The sequence below is a fragment of the Thamnophis elegans genome, chromosome 6, assembly GCF_009769535.1.
Source record: "Thamnophis elegans isolate rThaEle1 chromosome 6, rThaEle1.pri, whole genome shotgun sequence".
Taxonomy (NCBI): Eukaryota; Metazoa; Chordata; class Lepidosauria; order Squamata; family Colubridae; genus Thamnophis; species Thamnophis elegans.
The window spans coordinates 69435144-69456496 of NC_045546.1; the positions used below are offsets into that span (position 1 = coordinate 69435144).

Consider the following 21353-nt stretch of genomic DNA (forward strand, 5'->3'; position numbering starts at 1 on the left):
CAGGATTATTGCAATGCACAGATCTGGGGAAGGCTACAATAAAATTTCAGCTGTACTGAAAGTTCCTAAGAGCACAGTGGCCTCTATAATTCTCAAATGGAAGATGATTGGCACAACCAGGACTCTTGCTGATCACCTGGTGAAACTGAGCAACTGAGCAAAAGGGGCCTAACAAGAAAGATGACAAAGAACCTGATGCTCAGTCTGAGCTCCAGAGATCCAGTGTGGAGATGGAACAGATTTCCAGAAGAACAACCATCACTGCAGCCCTCCACTAATCTGGGCTTTAGGGCAACAAAGAAGCCTCTACTCAGTGCAAAACACATGAAAGCCCCCTTGGAGTTTGCAAAAAAGCACCCAAAGGACTCTCAAACTGTGAGGAACAAGATTCTCTGATCCAATGAAACCAAGATTGAACTGTTTGGCCCCAATTCTAAACATTATGTCTGGAGGAACCTAGGCACCACTCATCACCTGCCTATTACCATCCCAACAGTGGAGCATGGTGGTGGCAGCATCATGCTGTGGGGGTGTTTTTCAGCAGCAGGGACTGGGAGACTGGTCAGGGTTGAGGAAAAGCTGAATGGAGCAAAGTACAGGGATGTCCCCAATGAAAACCTGTTCCACAGTACTCAGGACCTCAGACTGGGCAAAGGTCCTAACCCTAACATGACAATGATCTAAGCACACAGCCAAGACAACACAGGAGTCACTTAGGAATGACCAGTGGTGGGTTGCACATAATTTCACTACCAGTTTGCTGATCATCCCCGCACGTGTTCTGTTCGCAAGCGTGCCTGACTCACACTGTGTGCGTGTGCACAATCCACTGCTCTTGCAACAACCAGCTGATTGTCGGGGCTCACGCAGCCACCACACACTATGCGCACGTGTGCAATTTGCCTTTTGCCATAAAAACAGGTATAGAGCACGGGTGGGCGGACCGAAAGAGCCAGCATACCTGTTTGCTCTCAGCTGCTACAGGCCACTACTGGTTTGCCTGAACCGAGCCAAACCGGTAGCAACTCACCTCTGAGAACGACTCTGTGAGTGTCTTAGAGTGGCCAGAGCCCTGACATGAACCTTATTGAACATTTCTGGAAGGACATGAAAATGGCTGTCCACCAATTGTCACCATCCAACCTGACTGAGCTTATGAAGATTTGCAAGGAAGAATGGCAGAAAATGCCCAAATGCAGGTGTGCAAAGCTTGTTGCATCATACTCAAAAAGAATCTTGGGAATAATTGCTGCCAAAGGACCTTCAACAAAGTATTGCGTCAAGGGTCTAACTACTTATGCCAATGTGATAGTTCAGTTTTATCTTTTAAATAAATTTACAGGCATTTCTAAAATTCTATTTTCACTTTGTCATTATAGGATACTAACTGCACATTAATAATAAAAAATGAATGTCAACAACTGTAGAATCAGGCTGCAGCATAACAAAAGTGACAAAAGTAAAGGGGATCTCAACATTTTCTGAATATACTGTAGATAGATAAATATCAAAACTGATCTTAAAGTGATAAAATAAAGATACAATTCTGAATTACTACCAAAAACCAGAAACTCACCTCTTTAGCTGAATCTGGGATCAATTCTGTCCCATTCCTAAGTTCCCCATTATTTGCAAAAACAGGAATGTTGGGACTGAAAATCATAAGGTCACTCTTGGCACCAGCCTCTGCACTCACACCTGCCAGGATGTGGCTGTGCCGATTGGAATAGGACCAGCTGCCCACTTCACTGGCACATACCAGGGTGGCCATGCCAGGGCCATAAACCATGGATTCCTTTGACTTGCAGTGGCAACGCAGGGCCACGTAGATGAGAGTGGCCAGCAAGAAGAGGCTGGAAACAGAGCAGATGGCAATGATCAGATAGATGTTGATTGAATCCACCAGGGGCACAAAGCTCTCCCCTGACCTTTGAAGGTTAATATCTGTTTTGATTGTCTGACCACTTGTCACAAGTGAAACACTCAGGGTGGCTGTGGCTGACAGTTGAGGTTTTCCATGATCCTTCACAAGAACCAAAACACTCTGGATTTTGCTGCTTTCTGATTCATCCAGAGAATATTTGGTACTCACCTCACCACTATACTGCCCCACAGTCCATGGACTATTGCTTTCTTCAGCCAGTTCATATCTTAGCCATGCATTGTATCCAGAATCCGCATCCAAGGCATGGATCTTGCCTACAATATGCCCAGGCATCACAGGGACCACTAGAAGAATCAGGTTCTCTTCTGATGATCCTGACACAACAGGTGCGTTGTCATTCTCATCAATCACAAAGACATGAAGTGTTGCATTGCCACATAAGGAGGGCATTCCAGCATCCTTGGCTCTCACCTGGAACTCCAGCACTTTCAACTCCTCATAGTCCAAGGACTGCAAAGCATAAAGTTTTCCACTCTCTGAATGTACAGAGATGTAGCTTGACAATGGCCAGAGCTTCTCATCTATCCAATAGGTGATCAGACCATTCTCAGCTATGTCTGAGTCCGAGGCAGATATTGTGAAGATGTGAGCACCAGGGGGATTGTTCTCCTTCACAAAGACTGTGTAGGAGGGTTGACTGAAAGCTGGAGCATTATCATTAATGTCACTAATAGGCACTAAGAGGATGATACTAGAAGACAGTGGTGGAATGCCTTGATCTTCCACTGTCACAACCATCCTGTATTCAGTCACCTGCTCCCTATCCAAAGGTGCTCCAACAATCAGGGAGTAGTAATTCTTGAATGTGGACTCTATTTGGAAAGGAAGCTCAGAAGGCTGTAGTACACAGGTTACTTGTCCATTGATTCCAGAATCCTTGTCTGAAGCACTGAGGATGGCTACCACAGTCCCTGGAGTGGAATCCTCTGGCAATGGCACAGTGAGAGAATTCACAGATAATTCTGGAATATTATCATTCATGTCCAATACATCAACAAAAACTTCACAATGTCCTGATAATGAAGAAATGCCTTTATCTTCTGCAACAATTTGAAGTTCATAGCAATTAATATCTTCATAGTCCAATTTTCCAATCACTCTGATTTCCCCAGTATCAGAATTTATACTAAAGAGCTTTGTGACAGCTAGAGGGAGACTATTACTAAAAAAATAAGAGATTTCTCTATTGATCCCTTCATCTAAGTCTGTTGCATTCAGAGCAATAACTAATGACCCACTAGCTGTATTTTCTAACAACTTTATCCTGTAAACAGATTGGTTAAACACAGGAGGGTTATCATTGACATCCAGCACATTGATGACTAGCTGAAGAGTTCCTGTGAGTTTTGGTTCTCCCCTATCAGTTGCTGTCAGTACTAAATGATGCACAGGGCTCTCCTCTCTGTCAAGAGGAACCTTCAATAGAAATACTACAGATTTACTCTCATCTTCATCATTTCCTGAATCAAGAATAAAATGGTTGCTTGGGCTGAGCTTGTAAGTTAACAGAGCATTAGTACCAATATCTGCATCAGATGCTCTCTCTAATGGGAATCGGGTACCAGATGCTGTTATGAATTCTGCTATGTTCAGGATCTGTTCCCTGACTGAGAAGATGGGAGCATTGTCATTAATGTCTTTGATTTCAACCTCCACATGGAAGAACCTCAGAGGTTTCTCTACAATCACCTCCAGATGAAGGACACAGTCTGCATTCTTAGCACACAGCTCCTCCCTGTCTATCCGGGAATTAACAAACAAGATCCCATTCTGCAGGTTTACCTCAAAATAGTCCTTCTCTCCTTTGGACAGCATCCGGAACATCCGAGGCACCAGTTCACTCACCTCCAACCCCAAATCCTGGGAGATGCGGCCCACAAAGGTGCCGTGCTGGGATTCCTCCAGCACAGAATAATGGAGCTGGCCGCTCCCCATTTTCCAGGCGGTGTGGAGCAGAAGCAGCTGCAGCAGCCCCTTCGGCCAGGTAAGCATTGCAGACACAGGGACAACACCAGCAAGCTCTTCTCTTTTTCTCTAAATATCTTGCCTCAAAGGTGTCAGGAGCAGAGCCCACCTACCCCAGCCATACTGGTTTATAGGTTGAATCTTGGCTTGTTGAGATTTTTCTGTTGTTCGATATTTCCCTTGTGGATCTGGCTGGCTGGAATGTCTGTCCCTTTAAGGGAGGGGCTCTGCATTTTCAGTTTCACTTAGAGAGTTTCCTTAGGAAACAGCGACCTCTTGTGATCAAAATTCATAATGAGGAAACAGACTTCTATTCTTCATTGAGCCTCTGTGATATTATTTCCTTAAGATTTCAAGGGTTTGCTTGAAGCCTTCATGTATCTCCGATGTGTAATTTTCCTTCTTTTGTTCTTTAACTATTATATTAATTTAGATCTCATATTGATCCCTTGGTGCTTCCATGGAAATGCATTATAATGCCATCTCTCCCATTGCTCCCAACAGATGAGCACCAGATAGACGGGGGGGGGGGGAGTTGAAGTAGTTGCAAACTATTTGAAGCAGACTTTTGACCAACATCACAAGCATTGGAACATTAATTCCAAAGAAACTCATAATAGTATTCCGATGCTATGAAAGCAGAAGTACTTTTCTAGTTTTATTTCTGAGTCTTGGCTGGATATGCAGCTCTTGAACCTTTTAGGCAAATGACAAGCAGGCCAAGTTCCCAAAATTCATGTGATGTCTTAACTGGTTTATTCCTGAAATAGATTACAATTACAATAGATTACTTTATAATTAATCTAACCTGTAGATTAATTGTAATCTGTAGATTAATTGTAACATATATTACAATTAATTCTAACATGTATTTCTTATGACCCCTATTTAATTTTGTGCTAAATCTTTTGAGAAGGAAAAGATACTGAAATTCAAACATTTAATCTTTTTTATTTCATTTCAAGTGACTTAACGAGTCTGCCATTAAATAACCTTCTTATTCTTATTTCAAATAAGAATTTTTCATTGGTTTTTTTTTCCTTTAAACACCCACACCAGTGGTGGGTTTCAATTTATTTTACTACTGGTTTGCTTCTGCGCATGCATTATGTTAACATTCAACAATCAGTTTCATGAGAAGGGGGAAGCTAAGCATCTGAATCACTACAGATAGAAGGCCAACTTATATTATAGGCAGACTTTGAATACTGCAAACAGTTCTAGACATCTTGATACAAAAAAGTTGCTGAGACCCCAGAAAGTATGCGGAAGAGTACGAAAGATGATAATGGGTCTGGAGGTTAGATTGTACAATGAACAGTTGGGGAGATGACTAACCTATCAAAGCGAATTGTGGGGGACATAATAACTGCCCTTCAGTACTTGAAGGCATGTCACAGAGAAGAGAGGATTGACTTATTCTCTAAAGCACTAGAGGACAGGATAAGAAGTAATGGGTGTTAGCTTATTCAACCTAAAAGGATAGATTTTCTGGAATAGCTTTTCCCAGAGTTGTGGGTGCTCCATGACTGGAGATTTTCAAAATAGACTGGACAATCATTTTCCAGTATAGTATAAGGTCTCATGCATGTTGATCTAGAAGACCTCTGAGGTCTCTTCCAACCTCATGATTCTGTGTTTGATGTTCTATGTTCAAATCTGCGTAATGATATCAGCTGGATAGAAGGCAGAGAAAATGACCAGACCATGACTGTGATTAAGATATTTACAGGTAATAACCAGCATCTTGGATTGCAGCAGTCCTCATGCAAGGTAACCAGGTATGAGCAATTTTCTGAAGAACCTCCCAATCCAAGTGTGATGTCTCCCTTGGATGACTCCCCAGTTTCTTCCTCAGCTCAAGGGAGGATGAGATCATTCCTGGCACATCAGGGACTAAGTTGATTAATGGCTCTGAACAGCCAAGAGAATTGGAGGAGGCTTCAGCTGGGGAATTCTTGCAGGGGCAGATGGCCAGTGAAGAGGAGGAGGAACTGCCTTCTGTCCCTAATCTGAGAGCACACAATGCAGAGAAAAGGCAGGAGCAATGGAGGTTAGCTAGACTACTTGAGAGGAAAAGGCTATGCCCATCTTGATGGGCTGTACCAGAAAGCTGGCTATTTATGACAGCCGGCAGGGAGACACATTGTTGGGAAGAACATGTTGGTTTGCTGGCTGTTTAATCAATGTGCTTCCTGTTTTACCATGTTTGGAATTGTGCCTTGGACACTCTGAACTTTTCTTGCCAAGTGAGCTTTTGTGTGTGCATTTAAGTTTTGCCTGGTGAATTTAAGTTTGTTTGGCAGAGCTATTTGTTTGAGAAACTTGTTTAATGGACTATTGACCCATTGCTTTATGGATTAATCTTGGCCTCCTTGAGTCTTGGTGAAGGGGAATTGCTGGGGAACATTAATAAACTCACTAAACCACAGTTACATGTGTGTGAGAGTGGAGCAGCACACCAGGTAATTGACATACAAGTTGGATTTCTCCTAAGGTGTGCCCCTGCCACCAGATCCTTAAGCAGGAGCCATGAGTCCTAGAAATTCCCAAATGGGTAAGAACTACAGGTGGTTCTTATTTACTACCACAATTGGGTCTGGAATCTTTGTTGTTGAGTGAAGCAATCATTAAGCAAGACATCATGACACCATTTTATTCAACAATAGTAATCTTGGGGTCACAGTTGCAGTCATTAAGCAATCTTGTGAGTCATTAAGTAGTAGAGGTGGAAGGCAATAAGGGGGGGAAATCAAGAACTGGGAAAATACGACGGGTTTTTTTTCTGCCAGAAGAAGAACAAAGGATCAAGGTGGCTCCACTTCTCTTCCTCTTCACATTAGCCGAATTAGCTAAATTTAAGGTGGACCAGAACCTTGAAATAAGAACTGTATAACTAACTGTAATTTTGGAACTGGACATTAAGACAACAAATGGGGGGGGGGGGGGTAAAATTCAGAGCTGGGAAAGTAGGAAGGTTTTTTTGGGGGGGTTGTTGCCGAAGGAAGAATAAAAGATCAAGATGGCTCCCGTCTCACTTCCTCTCCACATCAGCTGAACTAGCTAAATTTAAGGTGGACCAGAACTCTGAAATAATAACTGTATAACTAACTGTAACTTTGGAACTGGATATTATGGAAAGGTGGGAATTTGAAGAACTACATGAAATTATAAAAATATGCATAAATCATTAAAATCAAATCTAAATAAATTTTTGAAATCAGATATTGAGGAAAAACAGGAAATGAAGGAAGAAGTGAAGGAAGTAGTGGGGGAATAGTGAAGGGGTAGAAATGGTGGAAAATAAAAAGCAGACAAAAAAACTTCATTGGGTTTGACAGTGGCATAGGGAAAATTGAAAAGGGGGGAATGTGTCCCAACAAAAGGAAATAAAAAGCAGACAAAAGATCTTACTGAGTTTGACAATGGCATAGGGAAAACTGAAGAGGGAGGTTATGCCCCAACAAAGGGAAATACAAAAGATTTCACTGGGTTTGACAGTGGCTTGGGGAAAATTGAAGAAGGTGAACATGTCAAAACACAGAAAAGGGAGAAGACAGGAATAGAGAAGTGGGACAAAAGACCTACTAGGAAAAATCAATCAATTAGAAATTGCTATATGGGAAATATAAAGCTGAGTTATGTGGTTTACTCCTATACATGATAATAAAACTGAGTTGCTAAGTGATTGAATATGATAATGGAAAGATAATAAAATAAAGGTTAAAATATATGGAATAGGGACAAATATAGCAATAGCAGTGGACTTATATACCGCTTCATAGGGCTTTCAGCCCTCTCTAAGCGGTTTACAGAGTCAGCATATCGCCCCCAACAACAATCCGGGTCCTCATTTTACCCACCTCGGTAATATGAAACTGTTATGCGGAGAAAGTAAAGCAGAGGTATGTGATTCACTTTTATACATGATAATTAAACTCAGTTGCTAATTGATTGAATATAAAAAAGGGAAGGACAATTAAGTATGGGTTAAAATATATGAAATATGGACACATATAGAACTCCTAAGATGATGAACAAAGTGAGATGTGTGTCACTTGTTATTCTATATAGTAGATTAAAGGAATTGTAATGAACATTGAACAGTAAGGATTGTTATTTAAAGACAAATAAGGGAGAGGGAACATGAAATATACTTACAATGGGAAAGTATTGAGATTATTAAGACAGAACTACAAATTTGGGGCATGTAAGGATGCATAATTATATAAATATAATGATGAGAATAGCTGGGAATTGTAACCAGGTCTAAATCTCAGCCAAAAATAGGCAGGGGGGGGATGTTTAAAAATATAATTACTATATATGTATACTTTTTTCTTTTAAAAAAGAAGGAGGAAGATACATGTTAAAATTAAAGATGTATATTGAAAAGGAATTATAAATACCATCAACATAAAATGGAGCTCGCTCAGAGGCTGAAATACACCAAGTAAATGAGATGAATATAAAGGAGAAGAGAGAGGTAAGGGAAGAAGAAAGTGGAAAGTGATAGGAGAGAGGGCAGGGGGGGAGGAGGAGAGAAAGAAGGAGTGGAAAGGGGAGAGCGGAGAAGGAGAGATGAAAGGGAAGTAGAGAAGAGAAGTATGACAGAGGGAAGAAAGGAGGTAGGGAGGAGGAGAGAGAGAGAAGAAAGTGATGGATAAGGTACAAATATGGTGTATGAAGAGCAGAAGAGCCAATAATTGTTTTTGGAAGTTGATGGTAAGATGAATTGATTTAAATATTTAATAATATAATACCATGTTGGTTATGTAATAGTATGTGGTTATTTGTTATGAAAATGAAAAAATAAAAATCTTTATATAATAAATATCCCTATTAAATCCAAGGAGAATTTTCATTCCCTCAGTAGCGAGACATTCACATGCCGCCAGCACTAGACCTGTGCCATATCTCCCAGGGCCTCTCCCTGTGAGGTACTCTGCATTCCTTATCTTGCTACCAGTTTCTCCACTCTGGGGTGGAAAATCCTCCATGGCTAAAAATCCTACTTGGTTTTTGGGGTGGACCTTTTTCAGCCAGTCTCAGAAATCAGAGGGAATCCTCTTGGTAGGTGGTGGGAGCTTGCAACCTTCCCTTCTGACTTTCGCATTGAATTTCTGGGGGAGCCAGCAGGAAAGATTGCAAATGGTGATGACATGTTCATGGAGCACTTCGCAATCAGTTGTAAGTGTGAATGTGTCACCAAGCACCCAGTTCACAATCATGTGACTGTAGGGGTGCTACAATGACTAAAACTTTCAGCATGGATTGTAAGTCCCTTCATTCAGCACCATCATAATTCTGAATGATTGTTAAGTGAGCACTTGTAAAAGTGAAACATTTGCAGCTTCACGTTGTCCCCAAACTCTTAGCTAAATAGTTTTATCAGGGTTGACCCTAAACCTTTTTCTCCCCATCCAGTCTCCCACAGCCTTCAGACCATAGTGCCTCATCAATCTGGGGTCATGTTAAATAATTGGCTTTTATTTATATATTGATGATATCTGACCACTAACCAGCAGAGGACCTCACCCAGTGCCTTCATTAGATGTTAAACCAAAGGGGAAAAGAGTATACAGTAGAGTTCTGAGGTACCCAATCTATCAAGGGCTTCGTATTCAATTTCACCTCTCTTGTCCACACCAACTGAACCCAACTACAGGAAAAGGAGGAGACCCTTGTAACTTGTACCTCCCAGCTCCAATCCCTTCAGGCAGGGCAGAAGGATGCTATGGTTGATGCTAGCAAAATGTAGTGAGAGTTCAAGAAGAATCAGTGTGATTCTAGTAACTACCCTTGAAACGTAATGAGCTATTAAAAATGAAAATAGGTAAAGCTCCAGGTCCAGTTGACCTCAAAAGCCAGTATAATAAAAAATTTGAGGAGCAACTCCTACAGCCACTAAAGGGTTTAATGAATTGTGTACTACATGATGTAAAGATGCCTCAAACTTGGAAAGAAGTTAATATTGTGTTATTATCAAAGGAGAGTCAAGATGTTCTGAGGATAAAAAATTATACACTAATTTCAATATTAAAACAAGAATTGTAAACGTTTTATTGCAATACTAGCGGCAGGATTGAAGAAATTTCTAGTCTTACATTCACAAAGGACAATGTGACTTTTTGCCATAAAGACAATTGAGAGACAATGAGTGAGTACTGTTTTGAATGTTATTGAATGTTTACAATTTAATAATGAAAAGCAAGCAGCTCTAATATTTTTGGATGCAGAGAAAGCTTTTGATAACTTAATTGGGACTTTATGTTTAAAGTTTTGGAAGATATGGATATTGGGGAGAAATTTATTCAAGGGGTTAAGGCAATATAATCATCATAGCAAGCAAATGTTATCATTAATGGAGATTTAACTACAACATATGATATTCAAAAGAATATGAGACAAGGATGTCCTCTATCTCCATTATTATTTATGTAAGTGTTGGACGTTTTGAATAATGGTGTATGAGAGGATAAATGCATAATTGGCATAAAAATTAGAAAATAAGTTTATAAATGAAGAATTTTCACTGATGACTTACTGTTCTGGCTCAGCCTTAGCAAACAATGATAAACCATTTACTCACAAGTAAAACAACCCCCTTTTTAAACACAGGGCAAGAACATTTTTTATTCACATTGGATAGACAAAACCAAAAATAATTAGTCACAAATGAGAGTCTTTTCCCCTTCTGAAAAGGGCACGAACAGTCTCTGTTCACATGAGAAAGTGAGATAAAAAGTCCTTCAATGATTAAGCCAAGCAGAAAAAGTCCCTGTTCACCCCAGGTGAGGCAAATTCACTACCTATTATTTCTCAGCAGGGAGACTCAGTTGGCATCTCAAATACAGAGCAAACCTGGTTCTGGCAAAGGAATCCAACTTGATTGATGTACACTGGAAAACGAATGGTTGTCTGAGACAACAGACCACTCCCAAAACCCTACTATTTATTTCCCAGCCAGGGAGGAGCTGTCTAGCATCTACAACTTATTTTCCCTGAGAGCTGGCTTATTGCCCTCCAATGGCTGCAATGGGCAAAGCTCTCTACATGCCCCCACCCAACCTACCTGCTGGCCCTTACTTCATTTCAATTTTCTAGGTCATAGAGTCCAACTCTTATTTTCTTCCTTAATTTTTCTAACTTTGGCATCACAGTATCTATAAGCAGCGCATTCTGCTTGCAAGTTCTATTAAACATGGCTATAAAATGTATTAACATCCTCATATTCTACATCAGTTTTGGGAGCATAAACATGAATAATTGTCACATTAGAGAAGTGATGGCAAACCTCTGATAGGTGTGTCAAGGATGATACATCACAATGTTTTGGACGACACATCAGCAATCACCAACTTCTGACGAATATTCTTGAAAATATGCCCCATTCTCACACAAATTTGGAGACTGTAGAGGTTGAATAAGAATGGTGTGTGCTCTTCCATTAGCATTTGATCCTCCAGAAATCATGTGAGAGGTAGGGGCCCAGCCTCTGGAACATCCAAAAATCACATGAGAATGGGGCACGGTGTGGTTTTTGGAGGCCACAGAGGCTTCAGAAGAGCATTTTCTGAAACCACCTCAATAACAAAGCTCTGTCTGTCTGGAACAGCCTTGGGCAGGCCACAGGGGCCTATCTACTGAAAGAGAACACTGTTGGAAGATACATGGCACATGGCAGATGCTGGGGAGTGCTGGGTCACAGGGAAATAATACTGTTACCCAAGTCTAGGACATCTTTGGGACAGTGTTAAGCAGCCTTTTTGAGTGGCAGCAGGGGCATTAGGGTTAAAGTTGAGGCCATGTTTAGAATTAAATGGGAAAAAATGAATTCATCACATGGATGTATCTTATTTATTTACGTAATGTAAAGTGTAGTCAATATTATATTACTCAACACAATCAACGATTAACTATTGAAGTCCTTGTTTTCCTGTTTTAAATATTCATTTCAGATGTGCTCTCTCTCTCTCTTTCTCCCTCCCTCCCTCCCTCCCCATCCCCTGCTCCTCCTCCCTCCTTGGCTAAAGAGAAACAAATTTAGCCACTAAAGTTAAGAATCTTGGAATCTGCTGCCAAAAATTAGTTAGCCATGAAATTTTGACTGTTCATATCTACAGTTTGGTAAGCTTTTGATGATATTGCTTTGAATACATATTTCAAGTCAGCTACAGATTCATTGAATTGGTAAGGTATCAAGTTCACATTTAACAAGTTTATTAATCAGAAAGTTGTATACTTTGTTAAATGCCTTGGTGAAATCAGTATGTAAGATGTTCATATCATTCCTACAATTTCAGTAAGTTAATGCAACACCCAGCTGACCTTGGCTGATCTCAAGAAAGTTGAACTATGAGTATGTATATGGGGGACCAGGCTTCTAAAATAGATGGCGAAGATAAAAATACTTCACAAAATTAAATGACTGGCAAAACACATCTATACTGAGAAAATTGTCTGATTAAACAAATAAAGACATGCTCTTGGAAAATCCAAGCAGATCTATGAGCTTCTCAGAATGCAACAGGAATTCCTTGAGTGCCATCATTTTCAGCTATGTAGGGTTTCAGACTCAAAATTCCCTGCCAGCTGCCGTTTGCTGAGACTTTGTGAAGCTCAGGACCACACACCTACAACTTGACAAGGTTGGGAAACACTGCTAAGCCTCCCCAGGACCAATGTCAGGATGTCGAAACTGTACATCCCCTAATCTTATTTTGTTGAAGGCTACCAATTCCCTCATATTTCATCTATTCTCTCAGATTATTCATTCAGCTACATAACATAAAGACCTGGGTTTTCATATAATATAATCCTTTCCCACTTTTAAAAGACATGCTAAGTTGGCACCCTTCTCAAAGATTTGAATTATATAATTAAGAATTGGGAGGGACTTTTGCTTAGGAAGATTATTTGATTCCTTCTAATCTCACAAAGTGTGAAACTGCAGATGTTGCAACAGAAACAGGATAAAAGAATTCACCTAATCGTTGTTAAACTGACAAGACCATTCCAGGATCACAGAGCTCTAGTACAGAGTAATATTTGATCATTTTAGGAATATGACAATCCAGTTATCAGTTATAAATTCTGTATTACAAATATATTACTTATATCTACTTGTTAACAACCTTATACTTTCTATTTCTAAAGGTACCAACAATATATGAAAAAAAGTTATAAAGATCTGCATATCTAGCAGATTAATAACGTTTTAAAAGTTTTCAAATTATGCAGCATACATAAATATTGTCCCCAAAAGAGATATCACACTGAGAACTGATCCATCAAATAATAAAACAATCAACAACAAAAAAATCATTCATTAATGTCCTTCTGTAAACAAGACAAAGATTAAGAAAAGCTTGGCAGGCCAAAATGATAATATCAGGTGAAGAGTCTACTTACGTTTACTTTCATTATAAGACAAATTTACTTACTGTAAACTACAAACTTTCTTTGCACTTTTCCATAGCTTCTCAAATTCAAAACATATTTCATCTTAAAAAAGTATTAATGATTTGTAATTCAATTTATTTACCATCAGTGTCTAACAATTCAAATTAATCTTGCCCCAAGACTAATTCAAAATTATAAGCATAGAAATGAGATACTGAGTGGATGACAGGGACTCCAAGAGTTGGACTCACCTTTTTAGTAGAATCTGGGGGCACATCCACCCCATTGATAAGTTCCCCATTATCTGCAAAGACAGGAATATTGGGACTGAAAATCATGAGATCACTCTTGGCACCAGCCTCTGCGCTCACACCTGCCAGGATGTGGCTGTGCCGATTGGAATAGGACCAGCTGCCCACTTCACTGGCACAGACCAGGGTGGCCATACCAGGGCCATAAACCATGGGTTCCTTTATCTTACAGTGACAACGCAGGGCCACGTAGATGAGAGTGGCCAGGAGGAAGAGGCTGGAAACAGAGCAGATGGCAATGATCAGATAGACGTTGATCGAGTCCACCAGGGGAACAAAGCTCTCCCCTGATCTTTGAAGGTTAATATCCGTTTTGATTGTCTGACCACTTGTCACAAGTGAAACACTCAAGGTGGCGGTGGCTGACAGTTGAGGTTTTCCATGGTCCTTCACAAGAACCAACAAACTCTGGATTTTGCTGCTTTCTGAATCATCCATAGAATATTTGGTACTCACCTCACCACTGTACTGCCCCACAGTCCATGGACCATTGCTTTCTTCAACCAGTTCATATCTTAGCCATGCATTGTATCCAGAATCTGCATCCAAGGCATGGATCTTGCCTACAATATGACCAGGGATCACGGGGACCACTAGAAGAATCAGGTTCTCTTCTGATGATCTTGACACAACAGGTGCATTGTCATTCTCATCCATCACAAAGACTTGAACAGTTGCATTGCCACATAAGGAGGGGATTCCAGCATCCTTGGCTCTCACCTGGAACTCCAGCAGTTTCAACTCCTCATAGTCCAAAGACTGCAAAGCATAAAGTTTTCCACTCTCCGAATGTACAGAGATGTAGCTTGACAATGGCCAGAGCTTCTCATCTATCCAATAGGTGATCAGACCATTCTCAGCTATGTCTGGGTCCGAGGCAGATACTGTGAAGATGTGAGCACCGGGGGGGTTGTTCTCTTTTACAAAGACTGTGTAGAATGACTGTGGGAAAGCAGGTGCGTTGTCATTTATGTCACTGATAGGTACTACAAGGGTGAGACTGGAAGACAGTGGTGGAACACCTTGATCTTCCACTGTCACAACCATCCTGTACTCAGTCACCTGCTCTCGATCTAGGACTGCACCAACAATTAGGGAGTAGTAATTCTTGAATGTGGATTTGAGTTTGAAGGGTACTCCAGTGGGCCAGAGAAAACATTCTATTTGCCCATTGTTGCCAGAATCCCTATCAGATGCACTGAGGATGGCTACCACAGTCCCTGGAGGGGAGTCCTCTGGCAATGGCACAGAGAGAGAATTCACAGATAATTCTGGAATGTTGTCGTTCATGTCCAATACTTCAATGAGAACCTTACAGTGCCCAGTTAATTGAGAGCTGCCTTTATCTTGTACTACAATTGGAAGTTCATAGAACTTGCTTTCTTCATAATCCAACTTTCCAATTACTCTAATATCCCCTGTATCAGAATTTATACTAAACAACTTTGTGACATGTAGAGCAACACTATCATGAAAAGAATAAGAGATTTCCCTATTAATCCCCTCATCTAAGTCTGTAGCATTCAGAGTAATAACTAATGACCCACTGACTGTGTTTTCTAGCAACTTTACCCTGTAAACAGATTGGTTAAACACAGGAGGGTTGTCATTGACATCCTGCACATTGATGACTAGCTGAACGGTTCCTGTGAGTTTTGGTTCACCCCCATCAGTGGCTGTCAGTACTAAATGATGCACAGGGCTCTCCTCTCTGTCAAGAGGAACCTTCAGTACAAGAACTACAGATTTACTCTCATCTTCATCATTTCCTGTATCAAGAGCAAAATGTCTGCTTGGGCTAAGCTTATATGTTATCAGAGCATTAGTACCAATATCTGCATCAGATGCTCTCTCTAAGAGGAATCGAGTACCAGATGCTGTTATCAATTCTGCTATGCTCAGGATCTGTTCCTTGGCAGAGAAGATGGGAGCATTGTCATTAATGTCTTTGATTTCAACCTCCACATGGAAGAACGCCAGAGGTTTCTCCACAATCACCTCCAGATGAAGGACACAGTCTGCATTCTTGGCACACAGCTCCTCCCTGTCTATCCGGGAATTTACAAACAAGATCCCATTCTGCAGGTTTACCTCAAAATAGTCCTTCTCTCCTTTGGACAGCATCCGGAACATCCGAGGCACCAGCTCACTCACCTCCAACCCCAAATCCTGGGAGATGCGGCCCACAAAGGTGCCGTGCTGGGATTCCTCCAGCACAGAATAATGGAGCTGGCCGCTCCCCATTTTCCAGGCGGTGTGGAGCAGAAGCAGCTGCAGCAGCCCCTTCGGCCAGGTAAGCATTGCAGACACAACACCAGCAAGCTCTTCTCTTTTTCTCTAAATATCTTGCCTTAAAGATGTCAGGAGCAGAGCCCACCTACCCCAGCCATACTGGCAATGCTTCATAGGTTGAATCTTGGCTTGTTGGGCTTTTTCTGTTGTTCGATATTTCCCTTGTGCATCCAGTTGGCAGGAATGTCTGTCCCTTTAAGGGAGGGGCTCTGCGTTTTCAGTTTCACTTAGAGGGTTTCCTTAGGAAACAGCGACCTCTTGTGACTGAATTTCAAACCGGTGATACAGATTTCCATTCTGTATTCACAACAGATTTCTAATAATTGTCCGGTTTCATGCACAGAAACATATACCTTTTCCATGCAGTGCTTGAGTACATTCATGATCATACATATAAAAACTAACCCAACCATAAGGGTTTAATCCCCTGCAGTCATTAAGAAAAGTATAATTAATTATTATATTAAGTCACTCTATGTATTCATTGTTTAGTATTTTTATTTGAAAGGATAGGAATAAGACATTAGGAAAGGGATATTTCCATGTTTATATGGCAAAAGGAAAATCCTAGAATTAGATACAAGTTAGTGCAAGATGCTAATGTAAGCGGGGGTTTGGGTTTACCAAACACAATTTTGGTACAATTTGTCATTATATTTTGATGCATGCTGTCTGGCCTGATTAAAAGAGTGGGTGAACCTCCAGAACAAGAGGCTACTTGATTTAGAAAACCATCAATTAAGGTTGGATGGCATAGTTATCTATGGTATGAGAAAGTTAAAGTTAATGTTGATTTTAATAATCATTTTGCTAGATATGCCATACTAAGAGTTTGGAATAAATATAAAACAAGGTTTTCTACAAAGTTGCCTCTTCGGGTTTCTCTCCAGGAAGCTTTTTTTAAAAAAGAAACGGTGATGAAGCCAAACTGGTGGACTTATGGTAAAATAATATCTTTCAACTCTGGTGATCCTACCCTAAAGTCGAGGGAAGAGCTGGATTTAGAAGGTTACATTTGCCTTTGATTTACATATCAACAACTGAAAGAAAAATTTAAACTAGATAAAAAACATCATTGGCTTGGTTTTATTAAAAATGAATTGGAAATCTTACTGTGTGGTAGGGATGAGCATATTATTGCTAAAGCTTACAAAATGTTACTGAAACTGAATTTGAAAAGTGAACTTATAAAACACTGTATGATTCAGTGGGCAAGAAACTTTGGATATAATGTGATGCTTGAACAATGGGAATGTCAGGGTTGCAAGTAACACCCTCAACCGAAGAAGACTCCAAGGCTAGAAGTTCCTCAAAGTTCCATTTTATTAAAGATGTTGTGTTGGCACATCTGGGAAAACCCAACTCTGAAAGCTTCCGCGTTTTCCCCACCCCAATCCCTTCCCCTGCACAAACATGTCCATCACATGGTCCAATCAATCCACCATCCCAACTAAAGATGCCTCCTAGTCACACCACTCCAGCTGCAGGCTAGATGTCCTTGACTCCCAGAGAAAAGAAGGTTGTTATGGCTCAATATCTCTACCACTCCATGCAATCCTCCATCCCAGTTTCCCACAGCACTAAGTGTGGAAAGATGGCCTCCAGGGTTCCACATTGATAATATGTGGACGGAAGGTTTTCCTCTTAAGTGACTAATAGGAGCAAAAAAATTAACAATTTGCAATGTAGTATTCTCTTTTAAAAGAAATACTGTACTTTGATTTGGTTCAGCTTACAAATCTCTGTAAGCAAGCATTCCACTGTTCTTAAAGTCTAACACAATTCACACTAAACTATAATTTAAAAGAAAAAAATTATAAGATGATGTATCACTGGTATTTAACACCGAATAAGTTATCTAGAATGTATAAAGGTATTTCAAATGAATGTTGGAAATTATCATTTATGGTGGACATATGATAAAGCAAAGAAATGTTGAAGATTCATATTTTAATACAGAAAATTCTTTAAATGAAGATAAAGGTGAAACCAGAAATTTTCTTTTGGGTTTAATAGAAAAAGACTTGGCAAAAATTTTTAGAACTTTGATCTTATATATTTTAACAGCAGTAAGACTACTATATGCACACAAATGGAAGGACACTTCAATTCCTATCATGGACAAATAGCTACAGAAGATGATGGAGTTGGAAGAGATGGCTAAATGGACTGTTTTGATTAAAGAAAAGAATATAGGTACTTTTGTTGCTACATGGAGATTATTTCTGAACTTTGTGTTAGAGATGGAAAAGTTATAGAAACGGCTAGTTTATATTACTATGGAAAAGTAAAAAATTGAGGTTTGATGTTAATGCTTATTCTACTGCAACAGAGGGAGTCAGAAGTCAATGCTTTTTCTTCTTTTCTCCCTCTCCTCCTCACCAAGACATGGCTGAACTTTTATCGGAGAGGTACCTCTGACTTATAGTCTGGTTAAGGAATATTCAAGTCTTCCAAGAGACCATCCTTTATGTCAGTGTTTCCCAACCTGAGTAACTTTGACATCTGCCGTCTTCAACTTATAGAATTCTCTACCATAGCCATGGCTAGAGAATTCTAGAGTTGAAACCTATGCAACTTAAAGTAGTCCAGATATTTCAAACACTCTCTTTTATCCTGCCTTCATCAACCAAAAAGTATCTTTTTGTTCAGTTTTCAAGAGTGAGTGTCAAGGAGGTTACTTGCTTTATCTGTTGACTACTGTCTTTCAACAGAAGAGAATATACTGTATGTATAGCAACGTATCACAAAGCTTCTCCTTTGCGGAGCTGGGGTGGGCATGGCCTGCGCATGATGCCAGTTTGACACCCATCCTAGGTCGTTCCTTGATTAGGATGTTGTTTTCTATTTCATTCTCTGGTGTTAATCCCTGCTTACTGTTAGCTGTTGGGGAGAATGTGTTTTTAGGCTTTTCCCTTACTTTTTGTTGTCTCTTGTGATGATGTATAATTGTGATTTATCTCTTTGTGTCTGTTGATGACTAACTTGCTCGAGTGCTAAGCTTCCACAAATTCTGTAGCATGTTTGGATTTTAATTGGTTTAAGTTCATAGTTTCCCAGTTGAAACTATGGTTGGGTCTGTCCATATGTTGTGAAATTAAAGAGTTTTCATCTTCTATTTTGACTACTGGTTGGTGAGTAGTCACTCAGACCCATAGTGAGCTCGATAGGCTCACCTCTACAGAATCTTGCCAAATTTCTTGCCAAACAACTTCAGCCCTACACAGAATCCGTCACCTCACATGTACAAAACTCACTCCACTTCATAGAAACAATAAAAAACAAAACCTACAACCCAGCGACCTACTCGTGAGCTTCGAAGTCATATCCCTCTTCACCCAAGTGCCTATTAAAGAAGCCTTGACAGCTATCCAAAACAAATACAATCCCCCTAAGCACATCCTAGATCTGCCCAACCACTGCCTAACCAACACATACTTCATCACCAATGGACAAAGATACAAACAGATAGAAGGAGTACCTATGGTATCACCCCTCTCACCCGTCATCGCAAACCTATACATGGCACATTTTGAAACCAATGCCTTGGGTAAATCTGAACACAAACCCAAACTCTGGCTTAGATATGTAGATGACACTTTCATAATCTAGCCACACGGGAAGAAAAAACTGGACAACTTCCTCAGACATCTTAACAGCCTACACCCCAAAATACAATTTACTATGGAAATAGAAGCTTACAACCAACTTCCCTTTCTGGACGTCCTAATCTACAAAAAAACCAATGGCTCCTTAGGACACACCATCTACTGGAAAAAAAACACACACCAACCACTACTTAAACGCACAATCCCATCACCACCCTGCACAGATCAACTCTGTAGCCAAGACCCTCATCTCCAGAACTAAACGCCTAGCTGACAAAGACCACCTGAAAACTGGATTACACACTCTCACTAACGTATTAATTTCCAATGGATTCCAAAGAAACACAATTACCAACCTAATCCAAAAGGAGACACCCCCCAAGAACCAAGACACAGAACAGGACAACAGCATTGCCCTCCTCCCTTACATTAAAGGCACCACAGATAAAATCAGCAAAATTATCCACAAACACAATATCAAGACAGCCTTCAACACTGACCAAAAATAGTCAACATCTTAAGAAACCCCAAAGACAAAATCCAGCTAGAAAACCAAGGAGTCTATGAAATACCATGCAAAATCTGCCCAGCCACATACATTGGACAAACTAATAGTAGAATAAATGCATGCATCCCAGAACACAAGAACACAATCAGAAAAGAAGAAAAAACTTCCTCCCTCTTCCAGCACCTTAAAGCAACAGGACATGAAATTGATTTTGAAACAACCAAATTAATCTCCAAAACTGAACACTTCAACAAGAGAATAATTATGGAAGCCATCGAAATAGAGAAACACCCCCACAAAATGAATTAACAATACAATACCTCGTGCCTACCAAACATCTGGAAACTAGCCCTAGTCAACAAACGAGTCCCAGCAACAAAAACCGACACCGGACCCAGAACAACACAGGATGCAACCACCAATCACCCTCACCAGACTCAAACCCAAACCCATCCCATAGACCAAATGCAACCACCATCCAGAAGCCAAACCATGGCAGGATCACTAACTGCTGCACCCCCCCCCCTTCCGACCCCCACATAAAGCAAACTGACACATGCCATGAACACATGGCCAGACCACAAACTTGGAGCCAAACCAAAGCCCAGAATGTTACACCACAGCCATCTGCTCAGGACATTACATCACAGAACTCAGGAAGTTACAACGCAAAGGCTCAGGATGTTACTATGCAGCCAACCCCCCAGGAGGTTGCAGCACAGGACTCAGGATATCACTACAATAGAGCACAGGATGTCATCACACAGCCCATTACCCAGGACGCTACAACACAAAAGAACAATAGGCATACAGTCAGTACCTCAGCCACACAAGACGTTACGAAACAGCTGACTAATCTGCAAACATCAACTCCATCAACTAATCAAGATGTTACAACACAGCCAACCAATTCACTTACAGCAATAGCAATAGCAATAGCAATAGCAGTAGACTTATATACCGCTTCATAGGCCTTTCAGGCCTCTCTAAGCGGTTTACAGAGAGTCAGCATATTGCCCCCAACAATCTGGGTCCTCATTTTACCCACCTCGGAAGGATGGAAGGCTGAGTCAACCCTGAGCCGGTGAGATTTGAACCGCTGACCTGCTGATCTAGCAGTAGCCTGCAGTGCTGCATTTAACCACTGCGCCACCTTGGCTCTTGGCCAGCATTCCACACACACACACCAATATTTATAGAAAGACGAGAGGTCCAATCACGCTTTGCTCGCACAAAAACGAAGCTGAAGGCACCAGCCTGAAGATGGTGAGTGGGACCTTGTTGAAACATCGCCAAGATACTCTCAATCTTGCACGGGA

The 21353-nt window shown here is 40.6% G+C and overlaps 1 protein-coding gene across 1 annotated transcript; it reads right to left on the reverse strand.

Annotated features, from left to right (window-relative positions):
* Positions 1–1519: 1519 nt before the first annotated feature.
* On the reverse strand, positions 1520–15928 carry LOC116510786 (protocadherin Fat 4-like). The gene is made up of 2 exons (XM_032220437.1): positions 13567–15928; positions 1520–3979 (listed from the first exon to the last, which is right to left on the reverse strand). Exons 1-2 carry the CDS (start codon positions 15925–15927, stop codon positions 1520–1522), a joined length of 4821 nt encoding a protein of 1606 aa, XP_032076328.1. The 5' UTR covers position 15928.
* Positions 15929–21353: the final 5425 nt, after the last annotated feature.